General features: G+C 38.9%; 1 protein-coding gene across 9 annotated transcripts in view; it reads left to right on the top strand.

Moving 5' to 3' along the window:
- Positions 1–27,920, top strand: part of LOC134348279 (gephyrin) — a 684,809-nt gene that overhangs the window by 420,797 nt on the left and 236,092 nt on the right. For all 9 annotated transcript variants that reach the window (XM_063051467.1, XM_063051417.1, XM_063051452.1 and 6 more), the window contains one exon: positions 17,974–18,066. In XM_063051467.1, coding sequence (XP_062907537.1) covers positions 17,974–18,066 — 93 coding nt within the window. The remainder of the gene's footprint in view (positions 1–17,973; positions 18,067–27,920) is intronic.

Here is a 27,920-nt window from a genome sequence, read left to right as displayed (position 1 = left end):
ATTTCTTTGCCATTCTGATTTGTCTGGCCTTCTGTAGTCACTCTACTTCCTCAAAACTACCTGCCTCTCTACCAATCTTCATATCGTCTATAAACTTTGCAGCAAAGCCATCAATGCCATTATCCAAATTATTGACATCTAACATAAAAGGAATCGGTCCCTGTGGAACACCACTAGTCACCAGCAGCCAACCAGAAAAAGCTCCCTTTATTCCCACTTTTTGCCTCCTTCCAATCAGACATGGCTTTATCCGTGCTAGAATCTTTCCTGTAATACCACGGACTCATAGGTTGTTAAGCAGCTTGTCAAAGGCCTTCTGAAAATCCAAGTACACAACATCAACCAATTTGCCTTTGTCTATCTTGCTTGTTAATTCTTCAAAGAATTCCAGTAGATTTGTTAGGCAAGATCTTTCCTTGAGGAAACCATACAGCCTATTTTATCATGTAATCGACTCCAATGTTTTCCCAACCACTGAGGTCAGACGAACTAGCCTTTCGTTTCCTTTCTTCTGTCTCTCTTCCTTCTTGAAGATTGGAGTGACATTTGCAATTTTCCAGTCTTCCGGAACCATTCCAGAATGTAGTAATTCTTGAAAGATCATAACTAATTCCTTCACGATCTCTTTCAGAACCCTGGGATATACACCATCTGGTCCAAGTGACTTATTTACCCTCAGACCTTTCAGTTTCCCAAGAACCTTCTCTCTAGTAATGGTAACTTCATATACTTCATGACCTCTGAACCGGGACCTTCCACCATACTGCTAGTGTCTTCCACAGTGAAGACTGATGCGAAATACTTATTCAGTTCATCCGCCATTTCCTTGTCCCCCATTACGTCCTCTCCAGCATCATTTACCTGTGGTCCGATATCCACTCTCACCTCTCTTTTATATTGTATGATTCTGAAGAAACTTTTGATATCCACTTTAATATTATTGGCTCGCATACTTTCATATTCCATCTTTAATTTCTTGATGACTTTTTAGTTGCCACCTATTGGTTTTTAAAAGCTTCCCAATCCTATAATTTCCCACAATTTTTGCACTGTTATATGTTCTGTCTTTGGCTTTTATGTTGGCTTTGACTTCTCTTGTTAGCCATGGTTGTGTCATCTTCCCTTTAGAATACTTCTTCCTCCTTGGGATGTATATCCTGTGCCCTTCCGAATCGCTTCCAGAAATTCCAGCCATTGCTGCTCTGCTATCATCCCTGCCTGTGTTCTTTTCCAATTAATTCTGGCCAACTCCTCTCTCATGCCTCTAAAATTCCCTTTACTCCACTGTAATACTGATACATCTGACTTTAGCTTTGCCTTTTCGAAGTTCAGGATAAATTCAATCATATTATGTCCACTTATCCCTAGGGATCCTTTTACCTTAAACTCTCTCTAATCAATTCCGGTTCATTGCACAACACTCAATCGCCCAATACAGAATAGCTGATCCCCTCGTGGGCTTAACCATGAGCTACTCTATAAAAGCCTTCTCATAGTACTCAAGAATTCCCCCTCTTGGAATCCAGCAAGAAACCTGATTTTCCCAATATACCTGTATATTAAAATCCCCCATGACTATTGAAACATTACCCTTTTGGCATGCATTTTCTATCTCCTGTTATAATTTGTAGACCACATCCTTACTACTGCTTGGGGATCCACATACAACTGCCCTCAGGGTCATTTTACTCTTGCAGTTCCTTAGCTCTATCCACAATGATTCTATATTTTTGACCCTATCTCACTTCTTTCCAATGATTTGATTTCATTTTTTACCAACACAGCAATGCCATCCCCTCTCCCTTCCTGCCTATCCTTTCGATACAATGTATATCCATGGACATTAAGCTCCCTGCTTTTCAGCCATGATTCAGTGATGCCAACAACATCATACATGCCAGTCTGCAACTGTGCTACAAGTTCATCTACCTTATTCTGTGCATTGCACGCATTCAAATATAACACCTTCAGACCTGTATTCATCCTTTTTAATTTTGCCCGCTTCTTATGTTGCAAGTTGACTGCAATTCTGCCCTATCGAACAGCCTCTTCTCACCACACATTGCTTCTGTTTGTAAACCAGCTGCCTTATCTTCAGCATTATCACCCATCTTTCCTACGCTATTTCTTGCATTGAAATATATGCTGCTCAGGACACTAGTCACACCATGCTCATCTTTTGATTCTTAACTGTGTTTGAGGTCTTACCAACTTCTGCCTCCACAACCTCTCCACTAACTGTCCTGGCACTCTGGCTCCCATCCCCGTGCAACTCTAGTTTAAACCCCACCATGCAGCATTAACAAACCCTCCTGCTAAGATATTAGTCCCCCTCCAATTCAGGTGCAAACCATCTCATTCCACCTTCCCTGGAAGAGAGCCCAATAATCCAAAAATCTTATGCCCTCCCTCTTATATGAACTCCTTAGCCACATATTAAACTGTATAATCTTCCTAATTCTGGCCTTACTAGCACGTGTCACTAGTAGCAGTCCTGAGATCACAACTCTGGAGGTCCTACCCTTTAAGCATCAAACTCCCTATGCAGAACCTCGACGTTCGTCCTACCCATGTCATTGGTACCTACATGGACCACAACTTCTAACTGTTCACCCTCCCACTTAAGAAAGTTGAGGACTCAATTCGAGATATCCCGGACTTCGGCAACCGCGAGGCAACATACCATCAGGAATCTTGTTCTCGCCGACAGAACCTCCTGCCCCTTCCCCTAGCTGACGAATCCCTAATCACCGCAGCATTTCTCTTCTCCACCCTTCCCTCAAATTATTGTTGAAAATAGTGTTCAGCAGAATGAAAGGTACAATCAGTGATGAAACTGGAGAAACACAGTTTGGTTTTCGAAGAGGTTCAGGAACAAAGGAAGGAATATTTGCGTTGTGAAACATCATGGAGAGATGCATTGAGGCACAAAAGCCCATCTACTTATGCTTTATTGACTATGAAAAGGCTTTTGATAAAGTAAGACACGAGAAAGTAATAGAGGTGCTGAACAAGTATGATCTGGGACAGGAGAATGTGCAAATAATAAGGAACTTGTATTGGAAACAGAAAGCGGCAGTCAGGGTAGAAAATGAGCTATCACCATGGGCATGTATTAAACGCGGCGTCGGGCAAGGCTGTGTCGGCTCGCTGGATTTGTTCAACCTCCACGGAGAATGGATTTTTCGGGAATGCGACCATCAGGAGACAGGTATTCCAATTGGAGGCCGGAAGGTGGATAACATCAGGTATGCGGATGACACCGCGTTGTTAGCTCACAGCGAATGCGAACTGCAAATTATGCTGAATAAAGTGAATGAGAAAAGCCTTGAATATGGACTAAAAATCAACCCTAAGAAAACAAAATCGATGGTGGTAAGCAAAACAAGCACTACAGACTCATTCATGATGGTATCATTACAAGTGAATGGACAAGACATTGAACAGGTGCGAACGTTTGATTATCTTGGCAGTTGTCTGACAGATAACGGAAGATGTGAAGTTGCGATCAGAAGGAGAATAGGTATGGCTAAGACCCAGTTAATGAAGCTAAAAGATCTACTATGCAAAAGGAAGGTAGACATCCAAAGTAGGATCTGCTTCCTCGAGTGTTGCGTGTGGTCAGTGCTGAGGTATGGATCAGAAACATGGACCCTGAAGAAGGATGACATGAAACGAATTAATGCTTTTGAAATGTGGTGCTCTCGACGAATGTTGAAGATCATCTGGGTAGAGAAAGTTTCAAATGAGAGGGTTTTGTCCGAAGTTGATAGACCATGGATACTGCTGGAGAAGATAATGAAGTTAAAAGTTGCTTATTGTGGACACGTTACGCGGAGAGATAACATCTTGTCAGACTTGCTATATGGAAAGGAAGAGGAAGGAAAAGAACAACGTGGCTGGATAACATCAAGGATTGGACCAAGCTGCTCAAGACTAGGGATGTTGTGAACAAACGTCGGGACAGAGCGGCCAAAAAGTTCCATTTTAACTTTATCAGTCCACAGGACTTGTTTCAAAATGCATCAGGCTTGTTTAGATGTTCCTTTGCAAACTTCTGATACTGAATTTTGGCCGCAATGAGCAAAGGTATGTTTGGAGAAAAAAGGTGCAGAATTTCATGAAAAGAACACCTCTCCAACTGTTAAGTACGGGGGTGGATCAGTCATGCTTTGGGCTTGTGTTGGTTGCAGCCAGTGGCACGAGGAACATTTACTGTTAGAGGGAAGAATGAATTCAATTAAATACCAGCAAATTCTGGAAGCAAACATCACACCGTTTGAAAAAATCCATGATGGACTACCTCAAGAGGCACAAGCTGAAGGTTTTGCCATGGCCCTCGCTGTCCCCTAACCTAAGTATCATCGAGAATCTGTGGATAGACCTCAAAAGAGCAGTGCATGCAAGATGGCCCAAGAATCTCACAGAACTAGAAGCCTTTTGCAAGGAAGAATGGGTGAAAATCCCCCAAACAAGAATTGAAAGACTCTTAGCTGGCTACGAAAAGCGTTTACAAGCTGTGATACTTGCCAAAGGGGGTGTTACTAAGTACTGGCCATGCAGGGTGCCCAAACTTTTGCTTCGGGCCCTTGATATAGTCCTTGGAAGATCTAATTTTTTTCCTAATTCTATCCTATACTTTCAGTGTATAGTTAACCCATTCATTCTGAGTCTCAACATTCTTCCACACGTTTGGATTTTAAAAAGGAAGAGCTGCTAAAGATAACTCACCAATTGAATTTTGTTCTATGTGAACCCATCTTGAATCCACGTCTTCTCTGATCCATGACACAATTGCTCTTAATTGGGCAGCCCAATAATAGATATTTAAATGAGGTAAAGCTAAACCTCCCTGTTTTTTATCTGGGTATAACACTTTTAGTCTCACCCTGGGCTTCTTTTTCTGCCATATAAACCTACTGATAAGTCTATCCGACATTTTAAAAGTAGATATAGGAACTATTATGGGTAGAGCACTAGAAAAAAAAAAGAAACCTAGGCAATATATTCATCCTGATCACTTCAACTATCAGTGATAAAGGAAGCATCTCCCAATGTTCAAGGTCTCTCCTCACTTGGTTAATAAGTTTAACATAATTGGCTGCAAAGAGTTGGGAGGAACTATGAGGTAAACTAACCCCCAAATATCTAAAGCCCTGTTTAGGCCAACGAAAAATCATTTCACCATCCAGATAATTTGGCCACGTCCCTGTAATCATCATAGCTTCAGATTTCGCTTCGTTAATTTTGTATCCAGAGACCTCTCCATAGCTTCTCAAACATTGCATAAGCGGGGGAACTGATGAAAGAGGGTTCTTTATAAAGAGAAGAATGTCCTCTGCAAATAAAGCTGTCTTATGGGTTATACCTCCTTTATCTGTTATACCCTCAATTTGTTCATTTTGTCTTATTAACTCAGCCAGTGGTTCAATGCTTAAGGCAAATAATATCGGGGATAGGGGACCCCCCTGTGTAGTTCGCCTTTTGAGCTGAAGAAATTGGAACAGTATCCATTTACTCTAACGCTGGAAATTGGATCTCTATTCAGTGTCTTCATCTAACTTCGAAATATTGCATTAAAGCCCATTTTTTCTAAGGTATAGTCTTAAGTATATCAGCTCACCCTATCAAATGCCTTCTCGGCTAAGAAGCATTGAAGGGTGGATGGATCTCTGTGCTAAAGGCTGGATATTGAAAGCTCTTCTAACATTGTTTGCTCCCTGGTGGCCTGGAATAAATCCATTTTGATCTGGATTAATCAATTTTCCTATATATTTCTGTAGTCTCTTTGCTAAAAGAGAACAAAGAATCTTCACATCAGTACCAAGCAGGCTGATTGGTGTATATGAACTACATGCTATAGGGTCCTTTCCATCCTTGTGGATTACTGATATGATTGCCTCTGACCAGCTTTCTGGGGGGTCATGTTCATTCAGAGCATAAATAAAAACTTTACATAAAGCTGGAGTAAGTTCTGTTGTAAATATCTTATAGAATTCACCCAGAAATCCATCCATACCTGGAGATTTATTATTTTTTTAATGTTTTAATAACTTCTTTTATCTCTAGTTCTGAGATTGGTTGTGTCAGTGAAACAATCTCACTTTCAGAAAGTTTGTTTATACAGATATCTCTAAAAATTTCGTCCAGCTTGCCTTTATTTTGTGGTGGATCCAACGAATCATATAGATCTTTATAGAAGGCCCGAAGTGCCTCTGCTACATCGTTTGGGTTCGAAACCTTGGAGAGAGTTAAAGGATGTCTAATTTTCGGTACAACTCTGTTAGATTGTGCCTTTCTCAACTGAAATGCTAACAGACAGCTGGCCTGGTTCCCCATCTCATAATACTTTTTGATTTGTGTCTCTAAGTGCTCCTTCTGCTTTATATGTGAGCAACTCATTCAAGGCATCCCTACACTTTTGGAGGTTTTTCCAATCATCCTTGCTCAGTGTTAATTTGTGCCTTTGTTCTAATCTTTTTATTTCACTTTGTAACTGATTATATTTTCGTTTCGGGATTTTTTTTTCATTTGAACAGCCAAATCAATACATTTTCCCCTAATCACAGCTTTTGCACCTTCCCACAGTATCAAGGGGGAAACCTCCCCATTGTCATTTGACACAAAATATTCGTCAGTGCATTGTTTTAGTTGATTAAAGGAAGAGGGGTCCATCAACGTGGAAACATTGAGCCTCCAATATTTGAAATGCCACTCAGAGCCTACTTTCAGTACAAGTCTAACAGGAGCATGATCTGACAATGTAATGGGTTCAAGAACACATTCCTTCACCTGATGTAGATTCTTCTTTGGGATGCAAATAAGGTCAATTCTTGAATATGAGCGATGGGCTTTTGATATATGACTAAAAACCCTGGCACCTGGAGTCAATGTTCTCCAGCTATCAGCTAGTCCAAGCTCATCCAACATAATTTTTACTGCTTTAGACTTCTTGCGCAGGGGTTCCCCATTCCCAGGTAATTTATCCAAACTCCTATTAAGAATACAGTTAAAGTCTCCTCCAACTATAACAGTACCTCTAGCTTCCCTGGCAAGTAATAAAGCTACTTCTTTAAAAAAGGTGGGGTTATCTTCATTCGGTGCATAGATGCTCATGATAGTAAACTCTTCACCTCCCATCGAGCCCATAGCTAACACATATCTACCCTGCTTGTCTTTAACCTCTTTTTCCACTACGAGGTAAACTGATCTGTTAACTAATATTGCAACTCCTCTCTTTCTACTTTTAGGACAATATGAATAATAGACTTGATCTACCCAGTCTCTTTTTAATCTTTTGTGTTCCATGTCTCCTAAACGTTTTTCTTGTACTAGAGCTATAGAGCAATTAAGTTTTTTCAACTGAGCCAATACTTTTTTCCTTTTATTGGGGTGATTGATTCCATTAATATTATAACTAATTATGTTCAAAGTGGCCATGATACAATATATCACGGGGACTTCCGGTAAAGCTTATGGAGTGAAGTTGTGTTCTTGACTCGCTCCATTACCTCTGAGTTTTTCTTCTTATGATCGGCTATATTTTAATCAACCATTAAGGCATCGACTTTTACAATATTTTGAAATAAATTGGGCTCTTTGATAATCGGATGCTTTTAAGGTCTGCTATGTCTAAGAATGGAAAAAACAGGGAGGACGGCAAACCTCAGGTTAGACCGAAAGGTACCGATTTTCGTCCGACTGAACCACCGGTGACTTTGAAAGCTATATTGGATCTAATTCAAAGGGAAATTTCAACCTCTATTACGGAGCTGATTCGTGCGGAAATTTCAATTAATTTCCAGAAAATTGCCCATTCAATCGATAAGATACAAACATCTATTACAGAACATCAGTCGGCTATATCTGATCTTCAAAAATCCACGCAACAAAATGAACTCAAGATGGAGAAAATCAAAGAAACAATTAATGTAATGAAGAAGAAACTTGACTTTCTGACCTTTAAAAACTCTGACTTAGAATCCAGAATGCGACGGCAGAATCTTCGAATGATCGGGATGCGTGAAGCTGTTGAATCTGATAACCCTATGAAGTATTTTTCTCAACTTTTAAAAGATGCATTTCCTACTGTATTTCCTGACCAACCACCGTTACTGGATCGTGTTTACAGAGTTCCATCATACTCGTCTAAGTCAGATAAACCTCGACATGTCATCTTACGTTTTCATTACTTTCAAGACAAGGAGAAACTGTTTCGTTACGTTTGATCTAAAGGTTACATTGATTTTTTGGATCTTAAGTTCCGATTCGTGGAGGATTTCAGCAAACCAATTCGGGATCAGCGGGTTCGTTACAGATCTGTGATGTTGGAACTCTACAAGATGGATTTAAAACCAGCGCTGCTTTACCCAGCACGTCTAAGGATTCGTACGTTGGATGGAGCCCTCCGTTTTTTGAATCTCCATTGGATGCCCAGAGTTATCTGGATCAATTTTCACCTTCAACGTCTTAATCGTAATTTTTAACTATCTACGTTTGATCGGAGGTTGTGAATTTGTCGGCCTTAATTTTTTTTTGCCTTATATGGGCAGAAAAGTTTATTTTTGATTAATTAATATGGTTGCTAAACTTTCTTTCTATCTGCATCATTCCTTTCTTTTTCCCAGGGGATTCTGGGTGGTTATTCCCTCAGCGTCATTCTACGTATTTCCTTTGAGGCCTTAAATTTTGTAGTTTTTAAATCTACTTTTTTTTGTAGGTTTTCATAACTAGTTTATGTTAATAATTTAATTTCTTTTTTTGTTTATTCATAGGTTCTGGGGTTTGTTGCGGTTTTTTTAATATTTTCTGGCTTTTTCTCTGTTATATTAAGTGTTTGTTTTAATTGATTTACTTTTTTTATTCTTTTACTGTTTTATAACTAGCTGATCTTTTTTATATTTACACTTTTTTTTAGGGAGCGTCTATTGGAAGTCATGGGGATAGTTTTAGTGCTTGCTTCTTTCTGGCTGGTCTGTGTTAGATTTAGCCTTGAGGTCATGGGGTGGGGGGTGGTGGGAGAGGCTTCACGTTTTAGTTTTTTTCTTCTTGGGCTATGTATACTATTGAAGTATTGGTTGCGTTCTCCTTATTTGTTCTGTTCCCTTTCCGGGTTCATGGGTTGAGCCTATCGTCAATCCTCCTTGTTGCGGGTTAACTTTAGGGTTTATGGAGTCTATTATTAATTTTGTCTCCTGGAATACTAATGGTCTTAACCATCCTATTAAAAGGAAAAAAATTTTTAAAGTGTTCCGGAGACTTAAAGCACAAATTTTATTTTTACAAGAGACCCATGTGCGGAGGGGGGACAGATTACGTTTTTTTAAGTTCTGGAAGTGAAAACAGTTTCATTCGAACTCTAACGCTAAGATTCGAGGCGTCTCTATTTTTATAGACTCCTCAGTTACTTTTATACAACATGATATTATCTCTGATCCGAATGGTAGATTTCTACTGGTTAGTGGTCTACTATTTAATAAAAAGGTAGTTTTGGTTAATGTTTATGCTCCCAATATGGACTGTCCGGAATTTTATAAATCATTATTCAATCAGTTCCTGAATTTGAATGAGTTTTCATTGATCTCGGGCAGAGATCTTAATACCTGTTTATCTCCAGCTTTGGACCATTCGGCTCCTCTACGGACCTTACCTAATAAATCTGCAACTTTGATTAATTCACTCCTCTCTGATTCTGGGTCGACGGACATTTGGCGTTTTTTGCATCCTCAGGAAAAAGATTTTTCTTTTTTTTCACATGTTCATCATTCCTATTCAAGAATTGATTATTTCTTTATTGACTCTCGTCTTATTTCTTCAGTGATTAAATGTGATTATGACTCTATAACCATTTCGGATCATGCTCCACTTAAGCTTTCTATTAAAATTCAGGCCAATACACAAAATAATAGACAATGGCATTTTAATTCACTGTTGCTTCAGGACTCGGACTTTGTTAACTTTATGAATGAACAGATTGATCTTTTTTTTTACAATCAACTATACAGAGGATATTTCTGTGAACATTCTTTGGGATACTTTTAAAGCTTATATTCGTGGTCAGATTATTTCGTATTCTGCTGCTTTGAGGAAGAAGCTGAAGCAGGAGGAGTTGGTAATTGTGGACAAGATTAAGGAAATTGATAAGAAATATGTTACAGCTCCCTCTGAGGAGTTATATAAACAAAGAACTGAACTTCAAATGGAACACAGTTTATTACTTTCGTCCTTGATTGTAAACCAATTAAAGAAAACAAGAAGTGAATTTTATGTACACAGTGACAAAATTGGCAAACTGTTGGCTAACCAATTGAAGTCTAATTATGCTAAATCTCAAATTAATCAGATTTATAATCAAAATGACCAACTGATACTTGATCATGCGGGGGTTAATCAAACCACCTTTGATTTTTATTCTTCCTTATATCAATCAGAGTCTCCTCGAGACTCTAAATATATGAATGATTTTTTAGATAACCTAGATTTCCCTGAGATTTCACAGGATATGTCTTCTATGCTAGATACTCCCATTACCACTGATGAGATTAAGAATGTTATTTCCTCTATGAACTTGGGGAAAGCTCCTGGCCCTGATGGGTTTACCGTAGAATTTTATAAATGTTTTGCACCTTCATTAATCCCTTGGCTCTGTAGGGTTTTTGAGGCTTCATTAAAACTTGGTAAACTTCCCGAATCTTTCAATAGAGCGTCAATCTCTCAAATATTAAAGAAGGATAAAGGTCCTGCTCAATGTGCATCTTATAGACCAATGTCTTTACTAAATGTTGACTCTAAAATTTTTTCTAAGTTATTAGCAAACAGATTAGAAAAAGTACTTCCTTTTATTATTTCAGAAGACCAAACGGGTTTTATTAAAGGTCGTTACTCTTTTTATAACATTCGCACACTGTTAAATATTGTTTATACCCCCTCACAAAATGTTCCTGAGTGTGTTATCTCTTTAGATGCTGAGAAACCTTTTGATAGAGTAGAGTGGCCTTACTTATTTAAGGTGCTTGAAATGTTTAATTTTAGCTCGAAATTTATATCCTGGATTAAACTGTTATATCATTCTCCTGTGGCCTCGGTCTGTACTAACTCTCTAAGCTCACCTTTTTTTCGTCTTTTTCGAGGTACTCGACAAGGTTGTCCTCTTAGTCCTTTATTATTTGATATTGCATTAGAACCTCTTGCAATTGCCATTCGAGAATCTCCAAATATTACTGGGGTAACTCGGGGCTTAAAGTCCCATAAAATATCACTCTATGCTGATGACTTACTTTTATATATTTCTAATCCTCAAAAATCCATCCCTGCTGTTTTAGAGTTATTAGCACAATTTAGTCTCTTTTCAGGTTATAAATTAAATCTTAGTAAGAGTGAGCTTTTCCCGATTAATAAACAACTTCCCTTATATCATAACTTTCCGTTTAAATTGATTAATAATTATTTTTCATATCTTGGGATTACAATTACTTGTAAATACAAAGATTTATTTAAGATTAACTTTTTACCCTTAATTGACCATATTATTCAACTTTCATCTAAATGGTTTCCTTTCTATTTAACTTTGATTGGTCGTATTAATGCAGTTAAGATGTTTTTTTCTGCCAAAATTTCTATATATATTTCAGGCATTACCGATTTTTGTTCCAAAATCTTTTTTTGATAAAGTTGACTCAAAAATTTCTTCATTTATTTGGCAAAATAAAAACCCGAGACTGGGTAAAATACATTTACAGAAAGCTAAAAGAGATGGAGGTTTAGCATTACCTAACTTTAGATTCTATTATTGGGCAATTAATATTCGACATATGAAATTTTGGTTACTTGACCAGGATATACTATCCATTCCTAAATGGGTAGCATTGGAATTACAATCTGTTCAGGGCTATACACTTGGCTCTATTTTAGGTTCCTCTCTTCCTTTTGATTTGAAACGCCTCAAACAGGTTTCTAACCCGATAGTTAAAATATACCTTACGTATTTGGTTTCAATTCAGAAAATTTTTTGATCTTAACCAATTTGGGCTAGCGATTCCTATTTTAGGTAACATTTTTTCCTCCCTCTTTTACGGATCGTGCTTTTCAAATTTGGAAGACTAAGGGTATTTCACGGTTTTTGGATTTATTTTTAGATGGTTCCCTTATGTCTTTTGAACAATTATCTAATAAATATAATTTATCAAGAATACATTTTTTTAGATATCTACAAGTTAGAAATTTCCTAAGTACTATACTTTCTTCTTTTCCAATGCTTCCTCCTACATACATTTTAGATACTATAATTAACCTTAATCCATGTCAGAAAGGTGCATCGGCTATGATTTATAATATTATTATGAAACTTAGGAAAACTCCATTTGATAAGATTAGGGTAGATTGGGAACAGGAATTGGGGTCTATCATTTCCGTGGATGATTGGGGGCAGATTTTACAATTAGTCAATACTTCCTCTATCTGTGCTAAACATTCCCTAATTCAATTTAAAGTTGTTCATAGAGCACATATGTCCAAAGATAAATTAGCTCGCTTTTATTCTCATATTAATCCTTTTTGTGATAGATGTCCAGGGCAGATAGCCTCTTTAACTCATATGTTTTGGTCTTGTCCTACTCTGGAAACTTTTTGGAGAGACATTTTTAATATTATCTCAAAGGTATTGAATATAGATTATCTCTCCTCATCTTTGGACTACCTAAAATTTCCAGTAATCTTTCTCCTTCAGCCTGTAGAATGATTGCATTTCTTACTTTAATGGCGAAAAGCTGTATCTTACAACATTGGAAAGAGCTTAATCCTCCAACCACCTTTTTTTGGTTTTCTCAGACGATATTATGCTTGAATTTGGAGAAAATTAGAAGCAATCTTTATGATTCCTCACTTAAATTTGAACAGACCTGGAGATCTTTTATTCAATATTTTCATTTAATGTAATTTTTTTAATTCTCTTTTTTGCTCCATATTTATATACCCTTCTTGTTTTTTTATTACTGTTTTTAATGGAGGTCGGGTTTGAGGACATGATTTTAAGTTCTTTAACTCTACTTGGTTCCAAGTTAGCCCATTGCTTTGCTTTGCTTTTAGTTAGTTGCACAGTGGGTTTTTTGGGGTTTTTTTTTTCCTTTTCTCTATTGATATATATGTATATAAAAATAAGTATACTATTATGTTACCTTAGTATGTTATGTTTAAATTACATTGTTTGTATCACTTTTTTTTCTGTATTAATATCTCCTGTAATTTTATTATATTCTAACAGTGTATTAGTGCCTATATGGCTTACCTTTTTGTATACTTATTCAATAAAAAGATTTAAAAAGAAAGAAAGATACAATATATCACTTACTACATCACCACCCCCCTCCCACCTTCAACCAAACCTGGCATTTTTATAGTATAATAACTGAAAAACTTGTGATGACCTGCCAATGACTAGAGAACTATCTACAAAAGAATATAACTCTCAAAACACAACAAAACCAAACAAGACTTCCAGAAACCCAGTTGGTCTTTTGAAATTCCTGATAAAACAAATTATTATAACTGCTTTTTCTCTTATCAAGACCAACCCCTGATAATAATTAGGCAGAGAGTAATGACACCTGCTTCTCTCTGGGGAACACGCACACAGTGCTATCACAGCTACAAACCACGGAGAAAACATATCCCCCTGGTTGAGTTGTTACCCTCCCTTGGTGATTCCTTTTCCTTTTCTGTCTCGGCCCACCCCACAAAACTGCATTGTATATCAAAATATGTCAGTTACGCTGCTAGCTAGCTGTACATGTTGGCGAAGACAGTTAAATGTTACTCACAACCAGGAATTTTTAATCAGTCCAAAGAAGACACCATTCTTAATACCTCCTTCTTTGAAAGAAAAAATATAATCGTCCTCCTCTTATGTCAGGAAAGCTCTCATGTCTGCCTCCAACAGCGCAGCGCTCCCTCCTCTTCCCCCCCCTCCGCTGCACCTGCCATACCTCGCTGATGAGTCGCTGCTCCAGCTTCTCCCTCCCACTCACTGGCACGGAGATGCCCAGGTTGTTCAGTGTAGGTAAAACTTCAATCAAGGAAGGAAAGATCTTCACTCCAACATCCAAGTTTATTCTCAGCTGCGCTGGGAAGCGACAACTTGCTTGCACACCTTTCTCCTTTAGCTGTCTGATCACGGCACGGACTTTTGCTCTTCTTTTCTGGACCTCAGGAGAGTAGTCCTGATCAAAATAGATGACTCTGCCTTAAAACGTAACTTGTTTTTGAGCCCATGCTTGACGCAGTACTGCCTCTTTTACTGTATAATCCAAGAAGTGCACAATGACGGAGCGTGGTGGTGCAGAGGGCCCCAGCTCTGTCATTAGGGATCAGTGGGCTCTCTCAATGTGTATATTTAAGTCCTCTGGCAGCCGAAGCATCATTTTAATTAACTGTTTGACAAACCCCACCATCCCTCCTTTCTCACTACCCTCAGGTGTCTGATAAATTCTTAGGTTATTTCTTCGTAAGTGGTTCTGGAGATCATCGCAAGCCGCGGTAAGAGTGGCTTCTTGCTTCAACAGGTACTTAAGTGCTCTCTCATGCCAGAAACGTGCGTCCTCGTTAGCACTAATTCTGGGACCTGAGACTCGGTAGATTTCTGCTCAAGAAGCTCCAGTCGTTCCTTCAGGTCTGTCACCGAAGTCTCCAGTTTAGATAGGGATGCCTTGGTGTCTGGAAATGACTCCTGATTTTCTTTTCTCAGCTCTTTCAACTCACGTAGTTTCATGGCCATATCTTTCTTCTCGTCATCTTTGCTAGCTTCAGCCTATTCTGGCGCATGCTGTATCTTTTTGTCTTTGCTTTCTCTTTGTATTTCTTGTTTTCCAGTGTGTTTTGAAGTCCAAGACGCCATACTCGTGTTCCTCTACTCTTTACTTAGCAAAAATATCTTTCATAGATGGTCAGCAGTAACTTAACAGCTATTATTCCTCGAGTTTCATGGGAGGAAATGCGAGGCAGGTCAATACTGAATCATGCCATCACCGGAAGTCTTGAAAGCCTTTCTTAAACTAATATACTACATGGCCAAACATATCTCAAATGTCTTTATCTGCTGAGGTGAGCTGTAATTTATGACCAGACATAAGAGATAAGAGCAGCTGTAGATCATGAGGTCCTTTAAGATTGCTTGCTTGCTGTTCAAAGAAATTAGTAGAATATCAAAAGATCTTTTTTTTTGTTTATAATGGCAAAGCCAGCACACAAAATGTCTTACAAAGCTTTCAATCCTCACTTTTCCCAAAACAAACTCAACAGCTGTGGATAAAAAATATGCCCACATAGAATACTGTGGAGATGTGTTAGATGATTATCTCTTTTGCTGAGCAAGATTCTCAATCATAAAGGAATAAATGCAGCAGCACATAAACAAATAGACGTATAGAATATTGGGTCAATGTTGACATGTAACAGCAGTATTTTTCTTGACCTCATAGCAGTAGTCGAAATCTGCTTTTGTTGATGTTATGATTTTCCTCACTACAAAACAAATAATCAAAGAAAGTGGGAGAGATCAACTGTCTATTCCATTATTGTAAGGTGTCAATAATATTTTGCTGTTTTAGTATGGAGTTCTGTAGCAGCCTGCCAAGCAATACTACAGTAGAGATACAGTGGCATGCAAAGGTTTGGGCACCCCTGTCAAAATTTCTGTTACTGTGAATAGTTAAGTGAGTAGAAGATGAACCGATCTCCAAAAGTCGTAAAGTTAAAGATGAAACATTCTTTTCAACATTTTAAGTAAGATTAGTGTATTATTTTTGTTTTGTACAATTTTAGAGTGAAAAAAAGGAAAGGAGCACCATGCAAAAGTTTGGGCACTCCAAGAGATTTGAGTTCTCAGGTAACTTTTACCAAGGTCTCAGACGTTAATTAGCTTGTTAGAGCTATGGCTTGTTCACAGTCATCGTTAGGAAAGGCCAGGTGATGCAAATTTCAAAGCTTTATAAATACCCTGACTCCTCAAACCTTGTCCCAACAATTGGCAGCCATGGGCTCCTCTCAGCAGCTGCCTAACACTCTGAAAATTAAAATAAATGATGCCCACAAAGCAGAAGAAGGCTATAAGAAGATAGCCAAGTGTTTTCAGGTAGCCGTTTCCTCAGTTCATAATGTAATTAAGAAATGGCAATTAACAGGAACGGTGGAGGTCAAGTTGAGGTCTGGAAGACCAAGAAAACTTTCCGAGAGAACTGCTAGTGGGATTGCTAGAAAGGCACATCAAAACCCCTGTTTGACTGCAAAAGACCTTCAGGAAGATTGAGCAGACTCTGGAGTGGTGGTGCACTGTTCTACTGTGCAGTGACACCTGCATAAATATGACCTTCATGGAAGAGTCATCAGAAGAAAACCTTTCCTGCATCCTCATTACAAAATCCAGCGTCAGAAGTTTGGAAAGGAACATCTAAACAAGCCTGCTGTATTTTGGAAACAAGTCCTGTGGACTGATGAAGTTAAAATAGAACTTTTTGGCCGCAATGAGCAAAGGTATGTTTGGAGAAAAAAGGTGCAGAATTTCATGAAAAGAACACCTCTCCAGCTGTTAAGCACGGGGGTGGACCGATTATGCTTTGGGCTTGTGTTGCAGCCAGTGGCACAGGGAACATTTAACTAGTAGAGAGAAGAATGAATTCAATTAAATACCAGTAAATTCTGGAAACAAACATCACACCATCTGTAAAAACGCTGAAGATGAAAAGAGGATGGCTTCTACAACAGGATAATGATCCTAAACACATCTCAAAATCTTAATGGACTACCTCAAGAGGCACAAGCTGAAGGTTTTGCCATGGCCCTCACAGTTCCCCAACCTAAACATCATTGAAAATCTGTGGATAGACCTTAAAAAGCAATGCATGCAAGATGGCCCCAGAACCTCACAGAACTAGAAGACTTTTGCAAGGAAGAATGGACGAAAATCCCCCAAACAAGAATTGAAAGACTCTTAGCTGGCTACAAAAAGCATTTACAAGCTGTGATACTTGCCAAAGGGGGTGTTACTAAGTACTGACCATGCAGGGTGCCCAAAGTTTTGCTTCAGGCCCTTTTCCTTTTTTGTTATTTTGAAACTGTAAAAGATGGAACTAAAAAAAGTAATCTTGCTTAAAATATTAAAGAAATGTGTCATCTTTAACTTAATGCCTTTTGGAAATCAGTTCATCTTTTACTTGCTTAGCTATTCACAGTAACAGAAATTTTGACCAAGGGTGCCCAAACTTTTGCACACCACTGTATATTCTGTATTATTCCTTTTCATATACTACCATTGAGATCAATATCCTTTGTGATGTTGCATAAGGGAGCAAAGCAAAATGTGATTCTTGGACAATGCACATTAGGTGAAATTGAAGTCAAAGATCTGAATGTGAAAAGAGTTACATGTAAATGGCATGACTGTTGTTTAATCAAAGAATTGTGACCTATTAACTAAATCCATAAAGATATGGTGTGATTTGCATAACAACTTCAGAAGCTCACTTTTAAAATAGTTTTTAAATGCATTGTTAGTACAACTTTGGCAAACAGGAATTATTTTCTATTAAATATGAACTCAAATTCCAGACTCATTTGTATCTCTTCACATCCATTCTCAATAATAGTGACAACAGTTGGAAGAAACATTTACAATCCACAGGAACTTGAAGTTCTGGCATAACCTAATGTAGGACTGTGAGTGATGCTTAATAGTCCTACATCTGGGAGTTATAACACATATAACTAACCATTGACATTTTGATCATTTTCTCATCAGCTGATACAAAGGAAGTTTGTTTTGTTGGACTTCTAAATTAGTGTGTGTGTGCGTGCGTGTGTGTGTGTGTGTGTGTGTGTGTGTGTGTGTGTATGTATACACACACGCGCGTGCTTTATCATGATTTTGTTTTGCTTCCAATCAAAACTACCTTACATTGACTTATATTATTGTATGTTATTTTCTAGGAAACACTCATAGAATGGTGTGATGATAAGGAATTGAATCTTATTTTAACCACTGGGGGAACTGGGTTTGCCCCAAGAGATGTAACTCCAGAGGTGAGTATTTCCGAATAAGTATGCCAGTAATAATACTTGCTGAAGTTTTTGATTATTCTGGGTCTCATTCATAAAATAATGCTTTTAATACACCTTTTATTTTCTTTATCTTATTATTCCAACATCATCATATCATGAATACCAATTTCACAGAAAGAGGTTATGAAATTCTTTATGAAAGCAGCAAACAGTAAAAGAAGGAAAATGGTGAGGTATTTGACAAGGTAGCAATTAGGAGGCTAGTAGTGAAGGTCCTGGTGCACAAAATTTAGGTAAAGCTGGTCATGTGGGTAACAACATGATTACTCTTACTTTGTCATAAAGGCCATTCAGCCTATTGAGTCCATGCCAGCTCTCAGAGGATTTTCATTAATCCAGTTCCCCCATTTATTTCCTGTAATCTATTCTTTCTCATGTACTCAACAAATACCCTCTCAACCACCCCTCCCCCCATCATCACACACAATAGGAGTAAAGCATCCAAGGTTACAATCAGACCCAAATTACTGGAGTTTTGAGGCAGCTCATCACAGAGGAGGGTAAATCTTCAAGAATGAGATAAAAAGAAAAACTTTTTCATTTATGGAAAAGTATGATGAGCAATGTTTTGTAGGGGTCCACTTTGGGATGCAGTATCAGGCATTTGCCATCTCTATTTATTCTTGACGTTAACTAGTACAATAGATGTAAAACTCACCTGAACCAGCAAGTTAAATACTGTGGCAAGAAGAGCTGGTCAGAAGCTGGGTACCTTACGGTGTGATTGATTTCCTGACAAAAAAAACCCTTACCGCCATCTACAAGGGACAGGTCAGGATGAAATACTTGCCACTTGAAGCCCCAGCAACACTCAAGACGTTTGTCAGTATCCAAGGCAATGCAGTATTCTTAACTGGCATCCCTTCCACTTTCCTGAACATCCATTACTTTTACCGTAATGCTACTGTAACTGCCATGTATGCCATCTGCAAATTTCACTGCGGTCACTCATCTGTGTTACTGCATCAGCACCTCCCAAACCTACCAAGAATAGCAAGGAGAGTAAATATATAGAAATACACTGCCTGCATGTTCCCTTCCTAGTTGCACACAATTCTGATTTGGAAATATTGTATATTGCCAAATCTCTATCATCACTTGGTCTAAATCAGTTCAAGAAGGTTGTAATAAGGGATGAGCAAAAATAAACAGATTTGCCAAAGAAAATGAATGAATAAATAATCATTAATAGAATTTTAACCCAGCCATAAATTTCTGGTTTACTTTTGAGTGAATAAAAGCATGTTTTTACTACTCTCTTATTTATGCTACACAATTTTCAAGAGCTGCTGTTTGAAATAACCCAATGACAACCAACTCTCCCACAACCAGCTTGCCATTTTGCAGTCCTTTTTTTCTTGTTGATTGCTTTTCACCTGATGTTCCTCGTCCCCACACTTCCCATACCACCACTGTCAAAGATCAAGCAAATGTTTGCCATTCATTAAAGTTGTGGTATATATGCACATGCACGCACACGCACGCATACACACATTATTGTTCTCTTATGACCTTAAAGCTTTGCAATTTTTCTACAAATTTATTCTGCTGCTTTTTCTGTTCATATTTGATTAACTGTATCTTTACGTTTATTTTACATTCTTCACCTTTCACTCCATGGGTTTTTAGAAGAACATTTCTAATAAAATCTGCCTTTTGTTAAAATGCCTTTCCACAACTCATCAAGACTAGAGTTAAATTATGTACACATTTCATATCACCTCCCACGCAACCCCCCCCACCCCAATACCTGTGTCCTATAACTTCAAATTCCAAACCAGAATTCAGTTTTCTTTTTATCATTATTTGGTTGCACTGCTTAAATGTATACTGAATTCCCTCTGCTCCAGTCAACCTTTTATATTGCTGTAGCTTGAAATTGAGAGAACACTAATCTTGAGTGAATTGTGATTAACAATTTATAACACTGAAAAAGAGCGCTGATCCTTCAGGTGGATGGCAAAATAGTGGGATAGTCTGATTTAATATAAAAATGCAGTTTGAACATAGAACTGACACAGTTCATTCATCTTAAATGGTGACATACATGATTCAGCAACAATGTGTTTAATCATATTATGTCTTTTTGAGTTTCAACTTTTAACCAAAAATGTCGACCTTTGAGAATTTTTTTCAATACTTTGGAGGATTACAAAATAGCAGTTTGATTTTGCTTGTTTGTCCAGAGCTGACGACAAACTTGGGAGAGAAGTATATCTTTCTGAAGATGGGGCGAAAGGAATGGTCCTTTCTGGCTGAGAGTTTTAAAAGGTCATTTTCCACATTTGATTGACAAATATAGTTCATTTCCAGATCAAATGCTATTTTTACAAAGATAAATTTTTAGCTTTGGATTTCCGTTGCATTCATTTTCTATCCAATTAAATGATTCAAAGAAGTCAAAACAACTTCTTTGTCTATTTATGAAAGAATGTTTGATGTTGAATTATCAGTGCACATTCCCATCACAGTAATAACACATCTCAATCCCCTTGTTTCAGTGTTTTCCTTATTGGTTTTATTGTAATACTCCATACCAGAGAAAATACATTGTATCATTGGCGGAGCAGTGAGAATAAAGTAGCAGCAATTTGGTGACATATTTTTCCTAATGTCTGCCTCAGTGGAATTATCAAAAACTTGACAGGCAGTGAGCAGTTGTGGGTGAAAAATGTACTTTGAAAGTCAATTAAGAATTGCTAACAGAATTAATTCTTCTGCTCCCTATAGATGTATTTACCGCTGATCTTTCTAAGCCTTGATTAAGTTGGTGACTCACTGATGGCATAATGAAGATCATTAACGTAAATTAAATCAGAGATTGATTAGAGTTCTATTGGCAGTGGGATTAATGATCCAAGAAAAATCTGAAGACATCTGATTAAATCTCTGATTTCCAAAACAGATTTTTGATTAGTATTGATTCAGAGCTATCAGGGTATTTTCATTCTTTACATTGATCATTTCATTGTAACCTTCATAAAAAAAATCTTACCAGAGAGAGATGTCATGTTCCTGAGGATTTTAGTAGAATGCTGAAAAAGAAGGCTTCATCTGAGAAACAGAATGAAAGACTTCATCTTTTCCCCATTACTGCACACAATGTATAACACTACATAATGCCTTGCAAATCTTCATCTGATGACAAATTTTTGATTTTTATATTTGCATGTAAGTAACTATCTTAAGCTCTGAGATATTGCACATTCTTTCAAGTGATTAATATTTCAATTCAAAATAATCAATGTGATTCCAGACTTCTTAATTCCAGTCGCAAGCTCTATTGATTTTCCAATGCTTTTCTTATTAATATTTTTAAATATGATATTTCAGCCTGAATCTCATGTACTTGAGGTGAAGGTGGGTGGGAGGAAGGAGTCCACCTGTTTGCGTTAGTGAAAAAGTGGTTCTCTAGCAGTTTTATTTTAATAATGAAAGATATACCAACTAGTGGAGTGGTGTCGCAGCAACAAGCTTACACTCAACGTCAGTAAGACAAAAGAGCTGATTGTGGACTTCAGGAAGGGTAAGACAAAGGAACACCTATCAATCCTCATAGAGGAATCAGAAGTGGAGAGAGTGAGCAGTTTCAAGTTCCTGTGTGTCAAGATCTCTGAGGACGTAACCTGGTCCCAACATATCGATGCAGCTATAGAGGAGGCAAGACAGTGACTATACTTCATTAGGAATTTGAAAAGATTTGGTATGTCAACAAATACACTCAAACTTCAATAGATGTACCATGGAGAGCATTCTGACAGGCTGCATCATTCTCTGGTATGCAGGGGGGGCTGGGGGGGGGGCTACTGCACAGGACTGAAAGAAGCTGCAGAGGATTGTAAATTTTGTCGGCTCCATCTTGGGTACTAGCCTACAAAATACCCAGGACGCCTTCAAGGAGCGGTGTCTCAGAGGCATTATTAAGGACCCCCAGCACCCAGGGCATGCCCTTTTCTCACTGTTACCATCAGGTAGGAGGTACAGAAGCCTGAAGGCACACACTCAGCAATTCAGGAACAGCTTCTTCCCCTCTGCCATCTGATTCCCAAATGGACATTGAACCCATGAACACTACCTAGCTTTTTCAATATATATTATTTCTGTTTTTGCACTATTTTAATCTATTCAATATACATATACTGTAATTAATTTATTTATTTTTATTGTTTTTTTTCTTCTATATTGTGTATTGCATTGAAGTGCTGCAGCTAAGTTAACAAATTTCACGGTATATACTGGTGATAATAAACCTGATTCTGATTCTATTTAGTAAAACGTGTTTTGTAATTTAATTGTAAACAGATAACTATAATGTTTGAGTAAGACATTGTAGTTAAACCAGGTAGTAAAATCTGCTTACTTATATGGAAATTATTTGACGTTGTCAGAAAACTGAGGCTATCACAATGTGAAGATAGGTGGAAGGGCAGGTAGTGTTGAGGAAGCCAGAAGTCTGCAGAAGGACTTAGACAAATTTGGAGAATGGGCAAAGAAGTGGAAGATGGAATACAGTGGAGGGAAGTATATGGTCATACACTTTGGTAGAAAGAATAAGATTATTTTCTACATGGGGAGAAAATTCTAAATCAGAAGAGCGAAACAACTTGGGAGTCCTTGTGCAGGATTCCCTAAAGGTTAATTTTCAGGTTGGGTCAGTGGTAAGGAAGGTAAATGCAATATTAGCATTCATTTCAAGGGGATTACAATACTTGGGTACTTGGAGACTAATGATAAAATAAGTCAAAGTCAGCATGATTTCTGTCTAGGAAAATCTTGCTTGACAAATCTCTTAGAGTTCTTCAAGGAAATAACAAGCAGTGTGGACAAAAGAGAGGCAGTAAATATCATTTACTTGGATTTTCAGAAGGCTTTTGATAAGGTGCTACACATGTGGCTGTTTAACAAGATAAAATCCCATGGCATTACAGGAAAGATACTAGCATGGATAGCAGAATAACTGACAGGCAGGTGGCAGTGAATGGGAATAAAAGGGGCCATTTCTGTTTAGCTGCCAGTAACTAGATGTGTTTCTCAGGGGGTCAGTATTGGGACTGCTACTTTTCACATTGTTTTTCAGTGATTTAGATAATGGAATTGTTGGCCTTATGGCAAAATTTGCAGATGATGCGATGATAGGTGGAGGGGTAGGTGGTGCTGAGGAAGCAATGTGATTGCAGAAGGACAAAGACAAATTGGAAGAATGTGCAAAAAAGTGGTAGGCGGAATACAGGTTGGGAAATGTATGATAATGCATTTTGATAAAAGGAACAAATGTGCAGACTATTACCTAAATGGGGAGAAAGTTCAAATATCAGAGGTGTAAAGGGACTTAGGAATCCTCGTGCAAGATTCCCAGAAGGTTAATTTACGGGTTGAGTCTGTGGTAAAGAAGGCAAATGCAATGTTAGCATTCATTTCAACGGGAATAGAATATAAAAGCAAGGAGATAATGCTGAGGCTTTATAAGCTGCTAATCAGGCCGCACTTGGAGTATTATCAACAGTTTTGGGCCCATATCTTAGAAATGATGTGTTGTCATTGGAGAGAGTCCAGAGGAGGTTCACAAGGATGATTCTGGGAATGAAGGCGTTTACATATGAGAAGCATTTGGCAGCTTTGGGCCTGTACTCACTGGAATTTAGAAGATTACGGGGGGATCTCATTGAAATCTACTGAGTGTTGAAAGGACTAGGTAAGATAGATGTGGAGAGGATGTTTCCTACGGTGGGAGTGTCCAGAACCAGAGGGCACAGCCTCAGAATTGAAGGGCAACCCTTTAGAACAGAAGTAAGGAGGAATACTTTAGCCAGAGAGTAGTGAACCTCTGCCACAGACAGCTGTGGAGGCCGAGGTTAAAGTGAAAATTGATAGTTTCCTGATTGGTCAGGGCGAGAAGGCAGGCGTATAGGGTTAAGTGGGATCCAAATCAGCCATGATGGAATGGTGGAGCAGACTCAATGGACCGAATGGCCTAATTCTGCTCCTATGTCTAATGGTATTAATATAAGAGCAAGAGGGCATTGCTGAGACTTCATAAGACATTGGTCAGATCACACATGGAGAATTGTGAACAGTCTTGGGCCCCCTTATCTAAGATTGCTGACGTTGAGAGAGCGTCCAGAGGAGGTTGATCGAGAATGATTCCAGGAATGAAAGGGTTAACATGTGAGGAGCATTTGATGGCTCTGAGCCTTTACTCGCTGGAGTTTAGAAGAATGAAGGTGGGAGGGGGGGTCTCATTGGAATTTATCAAATATTGAAAGGCCGATGTGGAAAGGATGTTTCTGATAGTGGGAGAGTCTAGGACCAGAGGTCACAGCCTCCAAATAGAGGGGTGTCCATTTAGAACAGTGGTGAGGAGAAATTTTCTTTACACAGTAGGTGGTGAACCTGTGGAATTTATTACCATGGTTGGCTGTGGAGGCCAATTCATTGAGTATATTTGAATCCGAGGTTGATAGGTTCTGGATTTGTCAGGGCATCAAAGATTATGGGAAGACAGAAGAAATGGGTTGAAGGGGATAATAAGTCAGCCATGGTAGAATGGCAGAGCAGACTCAATGGGCCAAATAGCCTAATTCTGCTCTGAGGTATGTCTTATGTAGATTTGAGATCTCAAATTTCCATTCACGTTTCGTAAAAATTTCAGTATCTGATCAACCATTAAACAAGACAAGTAAAATCAGGAACTCGAGAGGAATAAATTAACAAACCTATGTCCTGCATCTCCTTTAAGATGTTAAGGACACAGGAATAGGATGATAAAAATGAATTGAGGTATAAGATCAACCATGATCTTACTGAATATTAGAGTAAATGCATAGGACTATGCAGTATACTCTGGTTTCTGTTCTTAATCTCATGTTTTAGATTATTTCAATTCTTGGAGATGTTGCAGAAGAGATGTACTCATATTCTAACTGAATGTGGTTCATTGTTTGGAGCTAGCAGAAGGATTGGTGAAGCCAAACTTGTTCTTAGGGGAGAACGATTTACAAAAATATTAAATAGAATAATCAAAATCATATACGAGAGAAAATCTGCGCATGCTGGAAATCCGAGCAACACACACAAAGTGCTGGAGGAACTCAGCAGGCCAGGCAGCACCTACGGAAAAATATACAGTTGGCATTTCGGGCTGAAACCCTTCAGCAGGACTGGAGGAAAAAAAAGCTGAGGAGTACATTTAAAAGGTGGGGGGAGGAAAGAGAGAAACACCGGTGATAGGTGAAACCTGGAGGGTGAGGGGTGAAGTAAAGAGCTGGGGAGTTGACTGGTAAAAGAGACAGAAGGCCATGGAAGAAAGAAAAAGGTGGGGAGCACCAGAGGGAGGCGGTAGGCAGGCAAGGAGACGTGATGAGAGAGGGAAAAGGGTATGGTGAAGGAGGTGTGGGGGGCATTACCAGAAGTTTAAGAATCAGTGTTCATGCCATCAGGTTGAAGGCCACCCAAGTGGTATATAAGGTGTTGTTCCTCCAACCTAAGTGTGGCCTCATCACAATAGTGGAGGAGGCCATGGATGGACATATCGGAATGTGAATGGAAAGTGAAATTAAAATGGGCGGCCACTGGGAGGTCCATTTGTTCTAGCAGACAAAGCGTAGATGCTCAGCGAAGCGACCTCCCAATCTATGTCGGGTTTCGCTGATATACAGACCACACCACACCTGGAGAACTGAGCACAGTAAATAACCCCAACAGACTCACAGGTGAAGTGTTGCCTCACTTGGAAGGACTGTTTTGGGCCCTGAATGGTAGTGAGGGAGGAGGTATAGGGGTAGACGTAGCACTTGTTCTGCTTGCAAGGATAAGTGCCAGGAGGGAGATCTGTGGGGAGGGATGAATGGACAAGGGAATTGCATAGGAAGTGATCCCTGTGAAAAGCAGAAAATGGGGGAGAGGGAAAGATGTGCTTGGTGGTGGGATCCGGTTGGAGGTGGCAGAAGTTTTGGAGAATTATTTGCTGGAGATGGAGGCTGATGGGGTGGTAGGTGAGGACAAAAGGAACCCTATCCCTGGCAGGGTGGCAGGAAGCTGTAGTAAGAGCAGACATGCGTAAAATGGAAGAACTGTGGTTGAGGGCAGCATTGATGGTGGAGGAAGGAAAGCCCCTTTCTTTGAAAACGGAGTGCAATTTATATCCTTATAAATCAATCAGACACTTTAATAGTCACTCCTTACCCATCATTCCACCAATATTTTGGACCTAACATTCCTTTAGTTGAAAAAGAGTATTAATATTACATATGTAGTAAGTGTAACCCTCTCACCAGGTTCGTATACAAGTCTGACACATTAGCTAATAGCCATGTGACTCAGCGGTGAGAAGGCCACTGTTCATAAACAATATATGTCTAGGGTCAGAATGATTTGGAATTCAATGAAACAGGAAAGTTGGGATGTTCCGATTAAGGAACATTGATTGTAGTGAATGCTTAGTAAATACTGGTCCATGCAACATTATCATTGGCCAGAAAATTAACAGATTGTACGCTGGTATAAAATTATAAAGAAATGTATCTATCAAATTTACAGTTACAGAAATAAGAAAAGAAAAATAAAAGGGCCCATTACAGTTAAACCAGTCCAATATGCACGTAAACATTGGAGCTCATTTCTGGAGAAGTCAGGTGTATCACTTTACTCACACACTGAACCCACATTCTGTGAAGGACACCAACCACAGTTCGAACCTCCCTCGAATGCAGCAGCTCTCTCAGGAGTATTAGCACTTCCCCCTTGGAGCCATTCATCTGCACAAAGCACTTCTTACAATGGGGTTCGCCTTCAAATGGCATTCTGTGGCATCTTCCCTTGTACCCTGCTCAGCAGTGTCCACCAAAAGACCCCAAAACAAACTACCGTCCTTCAAAAATTTGATCTCGCCCAGCTCTCCCGAATCTTTCACTGGGCAGTCAGTTTCAATCAGCTGAAACAACATTTCTAAGGTGGACAACATGGTTCCTTATCTTTAGCTTAAGCCAAAACACTATTACTAACATTGCTTTTGCAGAAAACTGCTAAAATAAAAATACCTCACAGCATAGCAGTAGAAATTTTAACCAGAACATTACATAAGCAATAAGCCCGAATCCGAAAAAGTATCCATCAAGCCAGTTTGACAGACACTAAGAAAGAATCCATCAACCTGGCTCTCAAAGTGATGGAATAGACATTCAGTCATTAACGGGTATTCTCATGTTAGTGGTCACTGACACTAAGAAAGAAGCCAGCTGCGGGCACTAACAGACATACAACACACATCAAAGTTGCTGGTGAACGCAGCAGGCCAGGCAGCATCTCTAGGAAGAGGTACAGTCAACGTTTCGGGCCGAGACCCTTCGTCAGGACTAACTGAAGGAAGAGCTAGTAAGAGATTTGAAAGTGGGAGGGGGAGGGGGAGATCCAAAATGATAGGAGAAGACGGGGGGGGGGGGGGGGGGATGGAGCCAAGAGCTGGACGGGTGATTGGCAAAAGGGATATGAGAGGATCATGGGACAGGAGGCCCAGGGAGAAGGAAAAGGGGGAGGGGGGGAAAAACCCAGAGCATGGGCAAGGGGTATAGTCAGAGGGACAGAGGGAGAAAAAGGAGAGAGAGAGAAAGAATGTGTGTATATGAATAAATAACGGATGGGGTACGAGGGGGAGGTGGGGCATTAGCGGAAGTTAGAGAAGTCAATGTTCATGCCATCAGGTTGGAGGCTACCCAGATGGAATAGAAGGTGTTGTTCCTCCAACCTGAGTGTGGCTTCATCTTTACAGTAGAGGAGGCCATGGATAGACATATCAGAATGGGAATGAGATGTGGAATTAA

Source organism: Mobula hypostoma, chromosome 1 (genome assembly GCF_963921235.1).
Source record: "Mobula hypostoma chromosome 1, sMobHyp1.1, whole genome shotgun sequence".
NCBI classification, from domain to species: domain Eukaryota; kingdom Metazoa; phylum Chordata; class Chondrichthyes; order Myliobatiformes; family Myliobatidae; genus Mobula; species Mobula hypostoma.
Note: the sequence above shows the minus strand (reverse complement) of the source record. Positions and strands in the feature narration are given on the sequence as shown.